This window comes from Phacochoerus africanus, chromosome 3, assembly GCF_016906955.1.
Source record: "Phacochoerus africanus isolate WHEZ1 chromosome 3, ROS_Pafr_v1, whole genome shotgun sequence".
Classification (NCBI taxonomy): domain Eukaryota; kingdom Metazoa; phylum Chordata; class Mammalia; order Artiodactyla; family Suidae; genus Phacochoerus; species Phacochoerus africanus.
In genome coordinates, this window is record NC_062546.1 from 179757509 (window position 1) to 179779837 (window position 22329).

Below are 22329 nucleotides of genomic sequence, written 5' to 3' on the forward strand. Positions count from 1 at the left end.
TGAAAATTATAAAACTAAAGTATATATGAATGAGAAATTTCAATATTTGAGGATCCAGTTTCCCCAAAAATTAAACTACATATCTTTAATTCAATGTTAAATAAAGTATCACTTGAAGTGGAAGAGATATTAATGAAGCAATTAAAAAGTTCATCAACAAAAAGAAAAGTTCTTAATGCTTTCAATAACTATGAATAATGAGAGTATGTCTGCTGTGGCAAATATCAAAAGTCACAATAAAGGAGAAGTAAATGAAATGATTTTTCAAAATAAGACAAACATATACTAGTAATTGAATTACAAAGTAGTTATAATACATTGATGCTGGTGTCTTAAATGTAAAAAACAAAATCCTTTTAAGAAAGCAACGATGTAGAAATATTTGTATTCACTTCTAATTTTTTCAAAGCTTCACATGGTCTCTATATATAATCTTTAGTAACTTAATAAATATCTACATTCTCTTCCCTTTTATAGCTCCCTGAAATTCCTAGAACCCTCTTTCCAACTGCTAAAGGCTCTAATTTTCAATCTTGTTCTTATGATTAATATTTTTGTTTTGTTTTGTCTCTTTATCTCTCATAATACGCTCTTGAAATGTCCTTTCTTCTGCATAGGCAGTGACTAAAGAATGTAGCTTTTTCCCCCACTTGAATTCACTTGAATAAACTGAAAGAAAGTAACTTTTTGGGATTAAGTTCTCCAATATTAATATATTATTGTCTATGATATGTATTATTAAGGATTGGGCCATGTCTAATTAGTCAAGAGAAATAAAGTCTCAAAATACATATCAAATTCTTGATAGTAATCATTTCTTGATTTAATTAGAATATCTATCATTTTTTCTTAAGTATTTTCTGCATTTCTATGAATACTTATAATCAGAACATGATAAATGATTCACTTTTACAGAATCTATTAACATTCCTTTTCACTCTTTACATATACAATTATTTGATAGAATTATATTTTCCTCTAATGAAACACAATTGTCCAGTTAAGTATGAAGTAAATTTTGAGGGCTAAGGAATTTTTGTAATATAACAAACTGTTAATTCAAGACAAGATTAATGTGGAGTGCAATGATAAATTCTCATTATCAAGGAAGATTTACTGTATTTATAATATTTCAGAAATTTCCACAATTTCAAATTCATCTTTTACATATTCATTTGCATTAGAGCTATACTCAGTTAAAAACTAAATTATCAAAAAGGAAGAATACATTAAGTCAGTACTTTGCAAATAATGATTTAAATTATTTTTTAACTTTCCTGTGAAGAGGTTAAGGATCACTTAACAGTGACCAGTTGCTAAATGAATTTTATCAATGGATTTTACAATTCAAAAAGATTCCAGCATTAAAGATTTAAATGGAATTTATCCACATAGAAAGTTATGTCTTTATATTTTAATGATACAATCCTGTATTTTATTTCATTAATGTTAAACCATAATCAGAGATTTGTAAAACAGGGAAAAGGATAATTCAACTAAAGTGGCAGTTTTGCATGCCTGAGGGGCATAGGAGGGAACCTTAGCTAGAGTCATCTGATAGCTTCAAGTTTGTAGTTAGAAGGAACTAGTGCTGTTGATAGACCCGCTAAAGCTGTTTGTATTATGAATACTGACTACAGAGAAAGACTACAGAGTTCTAGGCCATGCATCTCTCACGTCCGCCTAGAGTTCTCTATTACTTACAAAGCATCCATGCTTCTAAGCTCCCAAATTAAAAAAAAAAATAATTCTAGACAAGCTCTCTGCAGCTAAATCATCAGCCTCATGTCTTCCACATAACTTTCTGACAAGCTTGCAAAGCCAGGAGTAGAAAAGTTAAAGCCTGGAAACAGGAAGATCAGCGAGGATTCAGATTGGAAACTTCTTTAGAATTTGGAGTTGCACTAAGAAATAGAGGAAAGTTGAGGATTACTTGGGTCTTGGTAGATAATGTCACCATTTATTAAGAGAGATATAGAAAAAAGAAAACAGCTTTAGAAGTGAAGAATAGGTCAGTTTGGGGAAGTTGATCTGAAGGTCTATGAATTTTCCCCATTGCATTAACTAGTAAGCAGTTGGATATTTTGATCTAAGTTTCAGAAGAAAAATATGTGTAAACATCTGGAAAATCTCTGTTATTTTTCATTTTAGCCTGAAATAGTTTTACCATGTAAATAACCTCATTTATTTTTCTAGTATAGCCTGTATATTAATCTTACCCATTTTCTTTTATTTTTTTAAATTCTTCTATATAGTCAAATTTTGCACTCTTATAAAACCATACCATGTACTAATAAGAGGGAAACCGGGACTTCCCTTGTTGTGTAGTGAGTTAGGGATCCTGCATTGTCACTTCAGCAGCTGGGGTCACTGCTATGTCATGGGATCAAACTCTGCCCTGCTCATATTCTCTAAGCCTGAATTGAATTCTCTTTATCCAAATATATTATGGTGATACATATAATAGATGCAGGGGGCTGGATTTTATTCTTACAATGGATACTGAACAATTTAAGCACGATAACCTGGCAGAGGGAGACATTTTTGAGGCAAGTCACAGATTTGAATTCTGTTCCTTCACTTACTCACTAAGGAACTCTGGATAATTCAAATACCCTTTCAGAAACTCAGTTTCTTTCTTGTGGAAAACTATTTTACAGATTGCTGTGAGATTAAACAAGGTAAAATATATATGACTCTGGCACTTGTCCTAATACACTGTCCTTGTTGAAACAACAATGCCTTAGAATAGTGTCTAGGGCAGTCTAAGAACAGAATTAACCACTTAAATTTGCCTTAGTGTTGCAATATTAGCAAAATAACATTGGGATTTAAGAAAAGACATTAAGCCAGATATTCTTAACTATGAATCTGAACTTCAGAGGGATTACAAATCCCCAGATATTGAATAAAAATGATGATTGAATATACATGTATGAGCACTTTCCCTGAGCAAAGAGTCTATAGCTTTCATCAGATTTTTTTCAAAGGAATCTCTGAACTGAAAAAAATGATAAAAACTGAACTTTTTATTTCTGTCTACAAAGAAAATATTATTTCTAAAAAAAATGACCAGCCATGCTAATTTCAGTTATATTCATCTCTATGTTAAGGAAATAGTCTTTGAGCTACTAAGCGCACAAGAAACAATTTTTCTTCTTTATTTTTTATCTGTTTCTCAGTTAGATAGATTTGATATGTTAACACTTAGATTCCTTCTTCCAAGAGTAATATGGTTATTAAATCTCCTCTTTCACTTTAGTAGTTTTTATACATCTATAATCTATGAAAACAATAGAAGCTATAAGAATTTTTTTAAAAATCATAATACTAGGACTGACAGTTCCACTACCAACCTCCATCTTTAGACAATTTCCACCAGTTGTCTTATTTCCTATAAAACTTCTGTAATACTTAAATCGAAAAAGATAACACTTAGCTAAATATTTATAATATTTAAAAAAAAAACTATGGGGAAAGTCAAAGAATTTCACTTTTAATTAAAATCTAGGGGCTAGAAATTTACTTAGATATTTCTTTCCACAGACTACCTTAGGTAGAATTGTTATCTACCATTTCTTGATAGAAATGCTTCTAGCCCTTCATGTTTCCATGTGTGGAAGACAAGGTCATGTGCTTAAGGAGTCATCTAATTCTCAGTAAGCCATCAATGGTTTCCAAAAAATGAATTAAAAATAAATTCAAAAAATCAAATGCTGTTCCTTATGAGGGAAGCTTTCTCTAATAGCATAAAATTATTACCTAGATTAAATGAAAGGGTACATATATTTTAGTTCTGCTTTAATAAAAACCACTTAAACAAAAACAAGGTTAGTGGGAGCTTTTCTAGGATTTCTAGATTTAAATTTCTTATAGAACTTCCAGTTTATTATAAAAATAAGTACATGCATTTTCTCTTCTCCTTTGCAATATTCCTCTAAAATTACAGTGAAGACATTAAAAAGATACAAATCCAAAAGACTAGGAGAATGGGAGAGGGAATAACAACAACTGAAAAAAAAAATCAATGAATTTCAGGGAAACGGAGGTAGTAAAACTAAGAAAGCAAAATTGCAAGTGCCTACAAGGGGAGACAGCAGGGATGTAAAAGCCAATTCATTCAGCAGAAACTAGGGAATGCATAAAAACTGAAGACATTTAGTACTGCAGATGGTGAAGGTGAAAGAAGGAATTCAAAAAGGAATCATATTTAAAATTTGTATAAAGGACAATGAGACTCCCTGGTCTTCTCCTTATTCGCAATAGATGAATAGTTACTGCTTCTCCCCATTCTGGTAAGAAACTAGGAGTTTTTAAATGGAGACACTGAACCAAAATGCATATCCTTTAGGTACACCAGGCACAGTGGAGATTGGAGGAGGGGAGCCCTACTAATAAAAGGTCTCTTTTTTTCTTGTCTATTTTACATCTACGTAGTGAACAAAAATACTTGCAATCATCTCCAAAAATGCATGGCTGGGTGTATAATTTTGCCAGACAGTGATTGGTAGATTTTCTCTGAAAAGATAAATGGCACCATGGTGGGTATTTCAAACAAATGGTCATATCCCCTGTTCACAGGAAAGCTCAAAGCACCAGATACCACAGAGTGAATATTTGTGTCCCTCGATATTCCTATCTTGAACTTTTAATGCCTCACGCAAGATTACATATTAGGACATGGGGGTATTGGTAGGTGATTCTGTCATGAAGGCAGAGCTTTAATGAATATTAGGGCTTTGTAGCAGAAACCTTGGAGAGCTCCTCATCCTCACTGCCATGTAAGGACACAAGGAAATATTTGTCTATGAAAAAGGAAGCAAGAGTTCATCAAATACCAAATCTGTCTCTGCCTTGATCTTGCAATTTTCAGCCTGGGGGAAGAAATTCTGCTACTATAAGACCCCTAGTCTATGTTATTCTGTGATAGCAGAGGACAAAGAAACAGAAAGAAAGAACCATCAACAGGGAAGGGGCAATTCAGGGAAAAGACAAAAATGTTTCAAAAATTAACACTCTATGATACATGAGAACATATATTGTATTCATCAGCCAAGAAACATTTTTTTCTCTTCTTTTTAAGTGATAGAAACAAAACAAGCTTTTGGAAATTGAAAGTATAATAGTTATAACATATTCCATATGGTCACAACTGTGGCCTGTGGAAGTTTCCTGATCAGGGATTGAATCTGAGCCACAGCTGTGACCTATGCCACAGCTGCGGCAACAATGGATACTTTCAACCCACTGCACTAGGCTGGGGATTGAACACACACCTCTGCAGCAACCTGAGCTGCTACAGTTGGATTCCTAACCTACTCTGCCACAGCAGGAACTCTGATACATGATATTCTTAAAAAATGATTTTGAAGGAAAAGTCAAGAAAATCCTCAGAAAATAAGTAAAAGTATATAAATTTGGAAAATCTGAGAAAAAAATTTGAACATTAAATAATCAATCCAGAAGGTTTAGCAGCTAATAAGAATCTCAGAAGAAAGAGAAGAAAAAAAATAAAAATAATATTATCCTATATGTCATGGGAAGAAAAGTTTAAAACTGACAGATTTGTTTCTAGATTCAAAGCATTCTTCAAGAGCTCAGCTTAATAAATTTTTTTAAAAAGTCTCCAGGTTCATCATTTTAATACTGTGGGAATAGCAGGAAAAATAGTCAAATATTGCCAAGAGAAAAACAGTAATTAGGGATCAGAATGGCATTCGGCTTCACAATAGCAAAACTGGAATTTAGACAAAAAATGGAAAAAAAATGCAAAATATTGAGGGAAAAGAATTATCAACAGAATTTTATACTGAGGAAAAGTATCAATCAAGTAAAGAAGTAGAAGAAGTATTTTCTTTTTCTTTTTTGTCTTTTTAGCTATTTCTTGGGCCGCTCCCGCGGCATATGGAGGTTCCCAGGCTAGGGGTTGAATCAGAGCTGCAGCCACCAGCCTACGCCAGAGCCACAGCAACGTGGGATCCAAGCCGCGTCTGCAACCTACACCACAGCTCACGGCAACGTCGGATCCTTAACCCACTGAGCAAGGGCAGGGACCGAACCCGCAACCTCATGGTTCCTAGTCGGATTCGTTAACCACTGCGCCACGATGGGAACTCCAGAAGAAGTATTTTCAATGTACCAGTTCTCAAAAAAAAAAAAAAAAATGCCCCCACAATGCACCCTTTTTCAGGAAGCTATTAATATAAGGATGTTGTGTAAATTGTAAGTTTATTGCCTTTCAGCTACAAATGCACCCTTCAATATATTCTTTGTGATAAATAACTGAATTTAAATATAAGTTTTTTTCCTCTAATTGAATAATAACCTTTTAAGTTGAGGGTTATGGAGGAACACTGCAAGAGGAGGCGGCTTCTTGCAATTTATGGCACAGATTGGGAGGGGTGGGGTATGCAGATGTTAGGATACATATGTATGTATGAGTCAGTCACATGGGTATGAGGATATTTGATAGAGCCTTCCCCAGCCTTGGGCCCAGGACTTGGTTGGCCCCCCATGACTTTAAATCCTTGGGTATGGTGATGCCTTTTCCACCACCCCCTTGACATGAAAACCAGAGTCTGCATTGTCTGCCTGCTCTGTAGACCTGTTTGTGCAGGTGCCTACACTCACCCAGCAGGTCCCCAGCCTGAACACATTGGCCTGCTTGGACTCCATAGGCAAGTCCCCACTCAGTGTGCATCCAGCCATCAGTCTGGTCTCTTAAGCATATAGCCACATACATCACACACAGAGAAGTAGTCCTTTCTTCAAGTCTTTCCTCAACTCTTGCCCACATCCAGATTCCCACTTTAAGTCCACTCATGCCACCAGTTGGTGATCACCTGCTCCTCAGTCTCACTCCAGAGGATGCCTATTACCTACTGATCACCCAATAACTCTGGATCAGTCGCAGCCTGGATAAACCGAGTATTTCTCTGTTTTCAGGTAGCCAAACCACATCTGCTGGAACAAAGTCTCATGCCCTTCAAGTTTATCCTTATATCTTATAGTTACTCTTCTAATCATATTAGGATTAAGTCATAAACCTAATATGAAAACTATAATGAAATACTAAACCAAGAAGGAGAAAGCTAATATACCAAGGAATTGAAGGATCTAACTGACTAGCAATGCATAGGGAAATTCTAGATGATGAGGAAGAGAGGGACCAGAATTATAGCTGGGTCCTAGACTTAGACAATACCAGTCCCGATAGGAACACGAGAGTGGAATTCTTAAGGAAGGATTTCTCTAAGCAAGAGAGAAAAGAAAAAACAGAAAAGAGAAACTGGTAAATTTCCTGAAGTATTGAACATCGTGAAAAAGAGAATTCTGTTCCTCAGTTTAAAAAGAATTAAATGTAGGGATATAAAATGCTTAGGAAAAATATTTCTTAATGAAATCATTATTAACAGTGAACACCTTTACAGTAATAATTCTAAAAAAACTAAATTAGTAATATAATTTAAAATTGTGATATAAATATTAAACAGAGACTATGAGTGAGAAAAAGTTTAGGAAAGGATATGAAAATGCTAAATATTCATTTTCCATATTAGAAAATCAATAGATTATATCAAAAATTGATACAGAAAGCAAGATCCAAGGGGCAGTCAGTGGGGCAAGAGGCTATTTTTTTATTATTACGGGTTTTATTTTTTTGTCTTTTGCTCTTTTTTTAGGGCCGCACCCTGCAGCATATGGAGATTCCCAGGCTAGGGGGCGAATTGGAGCTGTAGCCGCTGACTCATGCCACAGCCACAGGAATGCAGGATCCCAGCCGCATCTGTGACCTACACCACAGGTCACGGCAATGCTGGATCCTGAACCCACTCACTGAGTGAGGCCAGGGATCAAATCTGCATGTGTCCTCATGGATGCTAGGCAGATTCATTTCCACTGAGTCACGATGGGAACTCCTAGTTTAATTTTTTGATTGAACTTACTCTTACAGAAGATCACATTTACAAAACAACAATTTCTATTTTCTCAAACTATCCATTAGTTTATAACATTTTATCCTTGACAAACTGCAGATCAAGTCTTGTAGTTTAATACATAGGTCATATGATGCTGCAATGACAAATTAAAAAAAAAAATACCAGGATGAAATGAAATATATTCTTACTCTCTGTAAAGTGTTATATAGAGTAATCAACACCCTGAGAGACAGAAACATGATTTGATAGTTGGCTTATATAAATATAGTGGGTCATGGTATTTCTTCAGATCTTGAGTTTCCAACTATTTTTGTTTATTTGTTTAATATATTTCTTTTTTGTTTCATATGAAACTGATTTTTGTTCTTTCTTACAGATAAATGTTACTTTGAAATTATTCCCTATCAAACACTGAAATGTTTCTAAATTTAAGCACTTGAGAAAGAGAAAGCCAAATGATAAATATCACTTAGTAATCCACCAAGGCCCCTTGTCCCTGAATACTTTATGTTCTAATGCTGATTTGTAAGTCAAATAGTTTAGGTGTATGCCCGTGTTCACATTTCAGCCTTATCAAGCCCAAGGCACAAAGAGACCTTGTAACATAGCATCTCATCACCAAAAGGACAGTTAGATAACATGGGATCAAGCTTCAAAAACGGCTTTTCTGGCAAATGCATATTTTAAACAGACTGCTTAGTTGACTTAAATATCAGAACTGTCTTTCATCAAGTCTTGATTAGCAGACTGTTAACCTTGAACCAGCAGTGGCTTGCTTGGAATGCATTTCATTTAAGGCGATGAAAAATAATATCTTGTTTTACTAACAGAGACTCCTTAAAACCTTCATTTACTATCCACATAATAACAATCTGGCATATATATTACCCTTCAGAAATTGAAATATCACTGTATCTATTTGAATTGCTAATGGGAAAAAAAGACATGCTAAGAAAATCCTTAAATAATAGGAAGTTCTTAAACACAGGCTTTCATTTTCTTATTGTGAAAAGTTGGCATTAATTATGCGAGTCTCTGTGCTAAGGTATATTTTAAAGTTTGATGGTCTTTGTTGCTTTATTACCATGATGAATGAAAGAAAACTTATTCAACATACCTGGATCACAGTTAACACATTTTACATAAATTGTTTCTTTTTGTTTTTCTGATATTGTTTTAAGAAGTTCAAGCTAATCAAAGTCTAAGGGAGAAAATAATATATTGATTAAAATGGACAATGATGCATAAGCCTTGTAATAAGATAAATATTAAATTTACCGGAGGAAAAGTCTGTACTTCATCTTTATTCATACTAGAAAATGGCATATAGTTCTACCTGCAGATAGATGACTTTGGACCTAGAGATGAATTCTCACCTATTGCCCAATTCACTGCAACATCTGCCCTGTTGCAGTTATAGTCTGTAAGTTTAAATTGGATATTTTTAGATGCAGATGATTGTGGTTCATTTCCTCTGGACAACAGATAAAGCATTGAATAAAGAGATGATAGTATGTTAATAACAATTCTATTTACTTCAGGAGCAGCGTAAAGATTTTATGCCTTATTAGGAAAGCCCTTCACTCATTCTCAGTTAGAAAATTCTGCCAGCACAATTATATCCATACATTTTATAAATATGTTAATATCCAATTGTAAACAAAAATGATATTTCCTTAGCAGTTACAAATATATAACTTACAGTTATAAATACAGACCTACTGTACCAAAAATTACTACAGGGATATCCAGATATTATAAAAGAATATAACCTGAGGAGAAAAAAAATGAATGTTGTTTTGAAATAGCATTATTTTTTTCTGCAGGCAGTTATGTTCAATGACAATCAGATTACCAGGCAGAAAAGATGATTTATCTTTAATGAACTTGTTGATATTATTCATATCTATCAAAAATATGAAGACCAACTAAAAATATTGTCATGAATATTTGAGAGTTTACTCTGTAAACAAGTGAAAAAAAGAACAGTCTTTTCAAAATATGTTCATGCCTATAACCAAATAAAATAGGAGATAACATGTCATTCTTTGTGTGTGCATTTATAGCCAGACATTCATAACAATTTAATCCCAAGAATCAATAATTACATTAAGAAGGAAACTAAAAACATATTTTTAAGTAAAATAGAAATATAGTATTTATAAATATTTTAAAATAAACATATTTGAAATGAGCAATTTCAGGGTTTAAAATAAGGAAATATGCACCTATGTCTGAGAACTCCATTAAACTTTAAAATTACATTATGAAGGAGTTAGTGTTAAATAAGTTATGAGAAAATATTTGTATATTCACTTATCTTCTTACTTAAGCAGAATCCAAGAAACAAAAACCATACACACACACAAGATGGTTAAAGGAAGACAACATATATATGACATAAAAATATATAAATATAAATATATATATGGATAGAAAAAAAAAGTTGAAACAAGGATTACCTAATTTAGAAAATGCATATGTTTTTGTCTAAAATGCAGCCAAATAAATTGCAAGACCAGATAACTTTGGTATTCCGGTACTGGTGAAAATTTTTCAAGATCCCCAAACCATAAATCAACCCATTAGCAAACCATTAATGATAATGTTTTCTTATATCAATCTCCTATCATACTTTCTTTGTTCCAACCTGAAGAAATATTCTGTTTCATCAATTAACTAGAAAAAGCTCATTAAGGTTAAGGCTATGCTGTGCTACTTATGTTTATGATCCTTGGAGTACATAGGTTAGTATGGGACATTACACATGGTAGGCTCTCCATAAAAGTCTATTAAAAAACAAATGAAGTAAATATACTTCAACCATCTTTCTAAACTAAAAACAAATAGCTACTGAAAACTAACTACTCAGTAAATGGCTACTGTGGAGTTACAAAGTTTAAAGCAGCTTTTAACCAAAAGACATTTAACAACTTTGTTGGGGATACAGAAATAACACACAGGCTTTAGTTGTTATACCTTAGTACATGCATTATAAATTTAGTCGAAAATATTACAGAAAGTAATTTAATGTAGGTTGAAATTTACTCTTTAAAAAAATCAATGTCATATAAAAATAGGGAATATTTTATTTTGAAGTATCTCTCTACAAAAGAATTAAATACTTTTTTGTTAGTGAAAGTATAGTAACAGTAAGTGAATGAATGAATGTTCCATTTTGAAATTATTTTTTCATTTTAAAGAAACTTGGCTTATTGTTTTATTCATAAGAGGAAAAGCTATTTCTGGCTTTATACTCAAATCCCTTGTGTCTGTAACCTTCCCGAAAAGCTTACACGTTTCCTATGGTCAATTTACCACATGCTAGCTAAAGCTGACAACTTTTTATTTACTGGTTAGGGTCACCTATTATTTGTATACATTATACCAAATATACTCCTGATCGACTAAAATTTCATTGTGGGGATACAAGGAAATTACAGTGAATATGACTGAGATCAAGTGGGCCCTTAAATCTTAATTATAAATTATCAAAAATAAAAATAAGAAAGACGAGAGAGAGAAAGAACTAGTTCCCTTGGCTATTTTCCTACCAGGAAACAAATGAAAAAGGGAAATTTATTTCCAGCTATAAATCCCGAACGTTTCATTTTCAGTTTCCCCAAGTTAACTTTCTCACCTAACTAAGCAGCATTTCCTGCTATTATTAGCTGCTGGTCCAATATCAGCTGACTGGTATCTGTCAAACTCCTTGCTTCAATGAGCTTAGGGACTCCCAAGGAACTCCAATGTATGCAGACTTCTGCTTACAGCTTCTAATTATTTTCTAACAGATAATGGAACATTTAAGTTCACAGAGGTTAGATTAAATTTGTAAGTGAATAAAAACTCTAGATAAAATTACAGTGGCAAGGATCACTGTGGAAAACCCTAAGCTTTTTAGTTCTGAGATAAAGAGCCTTTTCTGATTGCTTATTTTCTGTGATAAATTGGTCTCATCATTTTACTACCTCAGAGGTAGTAATTCTTATTTCTATTCATACTTTGCCAAACTATATGTAAACTATAAGCCATAAGCACCAAAAACATGGCTTCTTATAAGGTGCAACAGCATTTCAAAATGTTCAAAAATATATATTGATATATTTTCCCTTCCTGGAAAAAAACTCAAGCCACTTATGTAGGATGCATAGTACAGCATATTGTTTTAATGATGCCATTAAAACATAGGTTATATGATAATCATTTTACCAAAATAGTTGCAATGAAACTAAAATGTTTAGGCAATACAATCCATCAGGCTTTTTTTTTTTAAATTTTTATAATTAAGAGGATTTGTCTGTAGTTTTCTTAGGAGGTCAAAAACACTCAGTGTTAATGTCTTAATCTGAGGGCAGGAATTAATAGCATAAAATGTCATACAGAGCAATAATAAATAAGAAAATATGAGTTCATCAACAGGGCTTTGAAGAGCAAGAATACCTCTGAGCAAAGTCTGGATTCAATGACTGCAACGAGCCACCTCAGGGACTCAGGAGAAACATCTCAGAAGAAAAAAAACTCCTTGAAGGAACTTCCACTTGTTTTATTACTTGTGGCAACCATCTCTCTCTAGGTAATATGCTCTTTTGGAGGAGGCAGAATAATGGTATGAGGAGACAATAGACTTTGGACCTGGAGAGATTTCAGTTCAAATCCAGGCTCTGTCTTTCCTTATTGGTTTGAGAATGAGATAAATGATTTATATCCCATCTGAAATCTTAATTCTCCTTAAAAAATGGGATATTAATACCAATCTATAGACTTTTTTGGGGGGGATCAATCACTTATTTACTCCATAATTTATAAGTTGGGTCTTAAATCAGAGTGTTAGGTTCTAGAAAATATAGTTTGAAAATGTCTGCCATTAATAGCTGATCCATGGTGGAAAATGATTAAGCCTTCTTTTTTACTCTGGGTTTGCTACTGAGTTAGAAAGTTTTTCTCCAAATCCACCACAACCCATTGTACAGATTAGCTCATGCAGTTTAGTGCAAATTAAACAGTACTCAAATTCATTCTTGTTTATATAATATCTTCATTTTTTCTGGATGGGAATCACCCATGTGTGATCCAGGATTACTGTCAGCTATTGCTTAAAGTAGGGTTAAACTCAAAACATGAAAGTCTGAAGCTTGGGGGTAATCTCTGTCTACTTCAGAGGATCATTTTACTATGACCATTAGCTGTAATGATGATGACGATGGAGGTGATGCCACAGAGTTTCTACTATGCATTCTTTGGACATAACTAGACATACTGTCAATTTGTTCATTTTTTTACAGTCTGTCCTTTGCAAACAAACCTTTAACACAAAACTAATACAGCAGTCAGTGGTATAAAGCAGAATAATAAATTATTTTGATAATTTTCAGAAAACTATCATAAAGTTCAAGATATACATGTGAAGTAGTAACTTTTGCATTACCATTTCTAGCTATATCAACTATGTGACCATTCATAGATGATTACTCATTGGTGTACTAAATTTATAAAGGCGTATTTTTAAAATATGATGGAGTATATTTACCATTTATCCATACATCACAGTTGAGTAAATATATATCTTCTATATATATATATACAAATGTTAGTACATAATATTTTAATATATACTCACATTATGTCAATACAATTATTCTATATTTATAGAATATAATATACAATATTAATATATAAATATAGCTTAATATATTTACTCCACTATATACATATGCAGACACATGTATATGCTATTGCAAATATCACAGCATAGTAATCATTCATTTCCTACATCAAATCATAGCCATATAAATAAATAAAATCATTTTATGCCACATAATACAAATCAGGATTTTACTCAGAGTCCTTTCCTCCTACATAAACAATATTTTGAACTTTTTAATTTATAAATGGAGTATTAAGCATTAACAAAACCATCTACAGCAAAGTTTGATACATCTCAAATTATTTTTGCTGATTATCTGGAAATTCTATTACCTGGCCTTTTCTCATCTTCTAGGCAAAAGGTTTCTATGAGAATTTTATGAGCAATCTCCATATAGTAAAGATCTTTCTACTGATAGAGTCAGAAAGAGTGGGGATTTTTCCTGAACCATCATAATTAGCAAATACCCCTCAGATTGGAGTCAGAAACTGAACACGACTAATGTAATTATCTTCCAGACCTGTGGTGGTCTTCTAATCATATAAGAAATTCACCAAATCATAGAGTTTAGAGAGCTGGAAAATACTTTTAATATGGTGAAGGCAATGCCTTTAACAGACTACTGATGTCCACTTACCAAATTTAAGTATTGGTACAGTAGACTACACGCTCTTAAGAAATCTCTTTTCATTCATATAAATTCAAGAAATGCTCTGGAGAAACAGAAGCAGTTAAAGAGCTTATTAAGTTACATGTTGAGGCTTACAGAAAACAACTTGTTTAGATTTAGATAGTCTTTTTAGGTGCTTCAAGAGAGAAATTAAGCCTGTTAGAATGCAAAACTTGTCAAGTACTCTGCCTATTTTGAAACTTTTTAGTACACCCTAAGATAATATTTAAAGCTCAAGTTGGCTCTCCCTGTTTATCAGGAACTTGGCCCACTGTGTTAACAGTGTCTCTTGCCTCAATAAACATGTCTTTTCCACACACACACACACACACACACACACACACACACACACACAATAAAGCTCAAGTTTTAGGAAATCTAAATTCAGAAAACTGTTACTGGAAGTCATTTGTAATGACTGCAGTCAATTACTTTTATTTATTTTTGCCAAGATCTGTAATAAAATCAAATGTTTTTCCTTTCTTTACAGGATCTCATGCTTACATCTTTAACACTATTTAGAATAAACAGGCAAGAGAATGAACTCTTAACAATATTGTTATTAAAGAAACAAATCCTTTCCAAATCACTACATAAGATTCCAGAATGATTAAGAAGCTAAAAATGAAACCTAGTATTATTCTCCTATGTGTAATGTAAACATTTGCAGGGAAGCATTCAGAAGGTTCCCACTAGGGGACGTTTCTCACCTCTTGCATGCATAGAAAGTCTACAAAGGGTTTTCCTTCTCAAAGGGTCTTCAGAGGGTAAACTGAGTCCTACATATGCACTCCATATAAAGGAGTATTCCCCAGTGATATGTTGGTGCTCTGGATTCAATATATCTCATAAATTGATTCTGTAGAAATAAATCTGAGATGAACAATATAAATACCTAAAGAGAGTTATCCTGGTATAGTAAGCCAAACACAGACATGACTGTTGGCGGGAAATGTTACAGAAGTCAATTGTCTGGAATAGAGAAGATTTAAAGAAGGAACAATAAAAGTCTTTAAAAAATATTAAAAAAATCAGTCAATTAACCAAGTATTTGTTGTTTTCTATGTGTTTGTATTGTGTTTGCCATTAGAGATCAGACATGCAGTCAAAAGACAGTCCTTGTCATCAAAGATCCTGTAGTGTAGGATGGAGAGTGGGATTCTACAATGATAACTAGGACAAATAAATATGTAATAATCACAATAGTCACACAATTTTTTTTCTGAGTGTTATTAGTAGGTTATAATTTAGATGCAGGGGTCAAGAAAGCTATCTTTGAGGAATTATACTTAAGCTGAGAAAATAATGATAACTAAAAGTTCAGTTAAGCGAGAGAAGGAAACTGGGCAAAAGCACTGACTGGTTTGTTTAGCTTGTAAGAGGAGCAGAAAGAAAGTCAGAGGACTGGGAAAATAGCTAGGAGCGCTGGAAGGGTCATAGTCTAGTATTTCATTTTACTTTAATGAAAACACTGAAAGGTTTTATGTAAAGGAGTAACACAATTCAAACTTTATATGAAAAAGCAGGGTGATCAAACTGGAAGCTATTCTCATAATTCAAGCTGGAGAAGTTGATGGCTTGGATTAAGGTGATAGCAATGGGATGGAAAGAGATGATGATCTCTAAATGTGTTTTTGGCATAGAATCAAAGCATTAGCTTTTGAATGTATAGTGGGTAGTTTGAGGAATTACGGCCCTCAGGGATAAATACCACAATTTTGATGGGGACAGTAGCATGAATGGATATACATATTATTGAAATGAGTAAGACTGAACGTAGAAGAGATTAAAACAATGAAAAGGTACATCTTGAGTGTGTTAAATCTGAGTTTACCCTGAGATTTCAATGTGATGATATCAAGGATCTAGACGAGGTCAGATTCATAAAAGAGACTATGATGGAATTTAAGAATCTAGTGAGACAGTCCACAAAACATGTACATTAAAAGAGGTCTAGAACATAGCACTGAGAAATTTTAGCATGTCTGGGATTGCTTAATGCCAGCATGATTTTGAGAAGCAAGAAGACTGAAAACTCTTTTTAAAATGTGATTATAAGAGGGTCCATGAATTCCAAATGGCTGCAGAGGGATGTGAGGATGGGTGGTGGCAGCAGAGAGATAGTGAGAAAAAGCAAAGAGGCATTGAATGGAAGACATAAAAAAGGCTTAAATATGTCTCAGGAAGGTATTATAGGAAAAGAACTAGAGGGGCAGGAGAATGCACTTGGAGAACTGGATATTTGATATAGTGATTTCAGATGTGATGCCATTTCAGAATGAGTTCTCCACCACTAACAAGATGTGAACAAGGGCCAAGGAAATAAACTACAACATAAATGATTTACCTTAGTTACCGTTTTTTCTTTCCTTTTTAGTAGAGATTTGAAAGATTAAATTCTGTTTCTAATGGAGTTTATGGAATCACTGTCTAAAGATATTGTTTCATTTTTAAAAGCAAAGCAATTATCCAAACTTTTTTCTTAATTACTTTAGCTATAATTTATTCATATATGCAAATTAGCAAAAATCTATAAGGCCTAAAACATAATAATTAAATCGTATGAATTTTTAAAAATCTCCTATTAGTATGATCCAAGATCTAGCTAAGAGTTACTGTTAACTATGTGAAACCATATGTACGAACATATTGTAATGTGAAAATAATATTACAGAACAAAATATCTCTTCAAATTGTTTTGTAAGTATGCTATAACCCAGGAGAAGATGTAAATACTACCAAAAAATTGTTTGTCTCACCTTACTAATATGATATCTTTTTTTTTTTTTGTCTTTTCTAGGGCCTCACCCACAGCATATGGAGGTTCCCAGGCTAGGGGTCTAATCAGAGCTGTAGCCACCGGCCTACACCGCAGTCACAGCAACGCGGGATCTGAGCAGCGTCTGCAACCTACACCACAGCTCAGACAACGCTGGATCCTTAACCCACTGAGCAAGGCCAGGGATCAAACCTGCAACCTCATGGTTCCTAGTTGGATTCGTTAACCACTGAGCCACAAAGGGAACTCCTAATATGATATCAATTAGAGTTGAAACAGCTCCTAATAAGGCACTGAATATCATAAAAACAACATAGAGAAGAGAAACAGAAACAAAAGTCACGTGGACATATCTTCAGAAAATAATAAAATGGCTGGTGTGTAAGATAAGTAAAAGTTCCTACTGTATAGGGAGAAGGAAACAAATATTTTCCTTTTAAAAGAAAATTACCATTTACACAGTATGTTTCCTTGCAGCACTTTTTCATGAACTATGTGGTTGACTTGGTAAGGAAGCTGAAACTGAAGTAAAAATGATTCAGGTAAACATTAATCTCAAGTATTATTGATCAGTCATGGAACTCAGGATAATCATGGCACTTCATTTATCCTAAGATTCATTCTTTCTAGGAACACAAACTAAGCAAATAAATCAAACATTTAAACAAATAAATAAAACATTTCAAGACATATGCATTTCCTAGGCAAATAAAATAATGTCAAATGACAGTGGGCTTAAATATCAGGGGAAGCAAACAGTAAAGAATGGAGTGGCAGAAGCACAAACTCAAGAGACTATCTTATTTAACCAGGCCATGGTTCCCAATTCCAGAAATCCTGCCAATAAGATCATCTTTAAGGTATGTGTTATACAAAAAGAGAGAGACAAACAAAACAAGTAAAATGGTGCTATTTGAAAGAACAACTAGGAGTGTGTATAATTGTAGGCATTGTTCCTAAGACAGTGGACCTTTAGAGTCATTTTCTCAATGTTCAACATGATCTTCCTTTACAGGAATGAAGAATGCATGGGCCATTCACTAGCTGTGTGTTATTATTGTCATTATGAATCCATTAGACATACTTAGGTGAGCTGAGTAACAGCCTTATGACCAAATTCTCCTTCTCTTGCTTTTAGTGTAGCATTTAATAGAACACAAATTGCTCCTTATTTATTTTTGCCTTTAGTAAAAATTCTGAGGAAGTATAAAAAGTCCTCTCCTTTGCCTTTGGATATCAATAGAAGAGGTAGATATAGTGAGTTTGAGTATTAAGTTGTTGCATGTGTATCATTTATTATAATAAGTAAGGCACAGCTATCTCTGATAAACCTAGTAGAAATAGTTATTGAATTTAGAATATTCTACCCTAAGGGTAAAGATGTGGGGAGGAGAGAGGTAGCAAAAATATCTGATGTTTAATAAAAATATGCAGTTTCCATTTATCTTTGGAAACATCATTTTCCTCCTATAAAATTATATAAACACATGCACACACATGCATAGAAATACAGATATAACTAGTTTGAAAAAGAGACATATAGCATGGTTGCAATAGATTTTACTTTTTAAAGTTATTTTTGGAACATTCTACCATACTGCTATACTATAGTTGACTTCCTCCTACCTTTCTTTGCCTAATGGCTTTCTCTTGCTATACTGAAACCTGTTTTGTCACCTGCAGCAAGTAGGACATGAAAAGCCTTTCTCTCCCAGTATCCCTCAACCAATGACTGACAGCTAGAGTCCTTACATAATCTTCCTTAAACCTGGAGAAGAGAGAGTTGCCAAAGTCTCTCCAACAGAAAGAAGCTCTAGTCACTTACAATGGCAGCTGGTTCTACTGCCTTCCTGTCTTCTTTCCTTATTCCCCTACTGATGAGTCCTTCACCTCCAAAACAAACTACTTTCACTTACATCCTTTTCTCAGGGTCAGCTTCTACTTCTGGAAGAACCCAAGCTAAGACATACGCCAAACATGACTTTTAACCTAATAACCCAGGGAATATTTACAATTTTAACTCAATCCTTAGCTTAAAATTACAAAGGATTTTCCCAACATAAAGCTTTTTTTTATTGTGATTTGATATGTTATTTAAGCATTTATAATGATCTATACATATAATAGATAAGCTAAGAATGTAAGCATAAAAAGTAGGTATATGTTTGCATTAAAACTATACCAACCTACTTAATATATTGAATTCACCATTGACTTTGCCAGCTCAGCTGTGTTTTAATCATTGTGAAGTTATCCTAATGTTTTGAAAGAAGTTGAGAAAATAGTAAGAAGTGTTTCTGCTTGATAGTTACTGAAACGCTGTAAATTGACATCCGTCAATCTGTTAATCTTCTAGCATCTATTCACCAGGTAGGAAAAGTGCAGTCAAAATCTTTTCCCTAATTATTTTCACTTTTAATAAGATCAAATTCTTTGGAATTGGTTGGTCACCAAATCCATCAACCATCTAGGAAAATGATTCCTCTCATGGCTCAATCAGAGCTTCATCTAAATTTCAGCAGAAATCTACGACTTCAAGCTGCCATCCCCACTCCTGTTTCCATGGGGATAGACTTCAGATGAGGAAAAAGAAAAAAATGGATGGGGTTAGGAGCTTTCAAATAATCATTCAAAATCATGATGAGGTTTTTAGAGCTTCTTTCCTAGGTGATTATTTTGTAGCCTCTTAACCCCTTTTTGCCAGTCTGTTTCCATGGAAATATGACAAAAATGGCTGTCCAAGTTTCCAGCAGAGATTATTAGCATTCTTGTGAATTTGGGCTTTGGCTGCAATCTAGACGGGGCAAGATCTTTTTGTGTAAGTTTTATATATTAACCCACACTGTTTTTACTCATTGCCATTTTTCTTTATCATTTTTACTTTCTTTGAAAGTCCCCTTCACAAATTTATACCTATGGTCAAGATCTAATTGATTGTGACATCACTGAAAAAAGCCTGTTTTACATTTTAATACATGAGCCCAGCTGCAAAGAGCATCAGAACTTTTAGACATCTGTCCAAGGAACATTATGTCTTTACAGGACTCAATGTCTGTTAGATATGTGTTGGTAAATATGTAACGCGTAGAGTATTTAAAGTATTTAGCAACTGAAAAGACACAGCACCAACCAATCAGAGTAGCTGGTTTGCCCCACTTAATGACCATCCCCATTAAATAACAACTGATCAATTAAAACAAAAGTAGCCCTGTGTAAGATGGTTATAGCATTATACTTAAATATATTATCCAGTGTCACAAACCAAACACCCATAATACTTACAAAAGAGCTTACAAGAGGAAAGAGTAGACATACATAGCAATTCATCTTTAACAAAATCTGATTGCATATACTTTCATATGAAGGTCATTTGAAAATCAAAATCATTCTTATTATTGAAGACATTATGCTAAAAGATAGAGAAAGAATACATATGGGTCTTTGATAGTGTCCTGGCAAGATAACTTGTGTTAAATGTGAAAAAATAACAGCATGCTACATATAGAGTTTTATCTGTCCTACCTCTGAAATTTGCTGAACAGCTCAATCTACAATTTTTTCTAGGGAAGATCTTAAATTCTGATTGACCTTACAAAGTACTTTTATTCTTCAGAATCCTCTTATTATTCTATAGCTGTAGCATTTTTCTATAACGTCTTGTCTTCTGAATTTGAATTGAAAAAATAATTTTCAATGAGTAATTTTCTGAGCTAGTAGTTTCCTAATTTAAATTTAAGAATGACTAAATTCACTATTGAAACTAATCGATGTTTTCAACTAAATAGATTATAATGATAATAAAATAAAGCAGTCTCTCTTTTTTTTTTTTTTTAATTATCATCACTTCACTCAAATGCAGTTTAGCACAGTGGTTAAACACATGGCCCTTGAGGGCAGGATTTGGCCCCAAGGTTTGTTTGTGTAAATAGTTCTACTGGAATACATTCACACCCAATCCTGTGTTTCTTTCTCTGCCTTTCTTTCTTTCTTCCTTCCTTCCTTTCCTTCCTTTCCTTCCTTTCCTCCCTCCCTCCTTTCTTTCTTTCTTTTCTTTCTTTTCTTCTTTCCTTCCTTCCTTTCTTTCTTTCTTCTTTTCTTTCTTTCTTTCTTTCTTTCTTTCTTTCTTTCTTTCTTTCTTTCTTTCTTTCTTCTTTCTTTCTTTAATTATCTATGACTATTTACCTACTAAAAGGAGAGAGTTGAGTAGCTGCCGCAAAATATTGCAGGAAAAGCCTATTTTTTCCTCTGGTCTTTTAAGCAAAAGTTTGCTGACCCCTACTCAAGCCCTTAATTATAACATTATACCATTTCCAGAGAAGATACTTTGAAGTTGGAGTCTTTTTTAAATTCTAAAAGCAGGCTATTAATAATAGATAGAAATGTGATTGCCGGGTGTCTATACTTACATCCATAAATTCCACATTGGCTTTGGGACCAGTTGTTTCATTAAGAATCTTAATAGCTACAGGAATCTTCACTGTTTCTCCTTCAGGGACCCAAATACCCTGTGAGGGGGGGATCACATTAAATTTATATTAAGACACATATAACTTTTAGACTAAAAGCTAAATTTGATTTAACCACTCAACCTATTAGTACCTTAAAAATGGTTTAGAAGTTTTATGCTTTTTTTTTCATTCAATCAACAAACATTCTTTAAGCACCTCTTATATGCTACAAGTTAGTTACTTGGCAACTTTGTTGTCTGCTTTCATTACCAGAAGATGGATCATGCACGTTCTGTTTTCAAGGTGTCTACACTATTACAAAATTCAATTTGTATACACGAAAAAGGCTCTAAATAGTAAAAAAAAATGAAATAAGATATGATAATAAAGGAACGCTGAAATAGATATGAGGCTACATGTATACAATCTCAAAATTTAATTTATTAGCCTTGACATCAAAGCTTTTACAGCTAGTTTTAACATTAAGATGAAAGGAGGAAAAAATAGTTTATTGTTCCTGAACAGACCATCTCCACTTGCTGTTTTTCTTAATATTAGCTAGTTGTAGTTATAGAGAAAATGTTTTAAAAAGTTTTTCACCTAGAGTTTCTATGCTAAAACATACATATTTGTATTACCCTAGGTTGCAATAATATAAGAGAAGACCTAAACACAAGAATTATTAAAAAGTCAAAATAATAAAGAAAAAAAACACTTTAACATTTAGAAGGTGAGTTTAGGCATTACATTCTTAGAATGAATAGGGAAATCTATTGTATCAAATGCCAAATAATAAGCCAGTTCTCAGTGACATAACTTTTTTTTAGAAATTGTTAATGTAGACA

The 22329-nt window shown here is 33.4% G+C and overlaps 1 protein-coding gene across 1 annotated transcript in view; it reads right to left on the reverse strand.

The window, feature by feature from the left end:
• Positions 1–22329, reverse strand: part of ERBB4 (erb-b2 receptor tyrosine kinase 4) — a 1133324-nt gene that overhangs the window by 208414 nt on the left and 902581 nt on the right. Inside the window, exon 19 of the mRNA XM_047773400.1 lies at positions 21443–21541. Within this exon, the coding sequence (XP_047629356.1) occupies positions 21443–21541 (99 nt within the window). The remainder of the gene's footprint in view (positions 1–21442; positions 21542–22329) is intronic.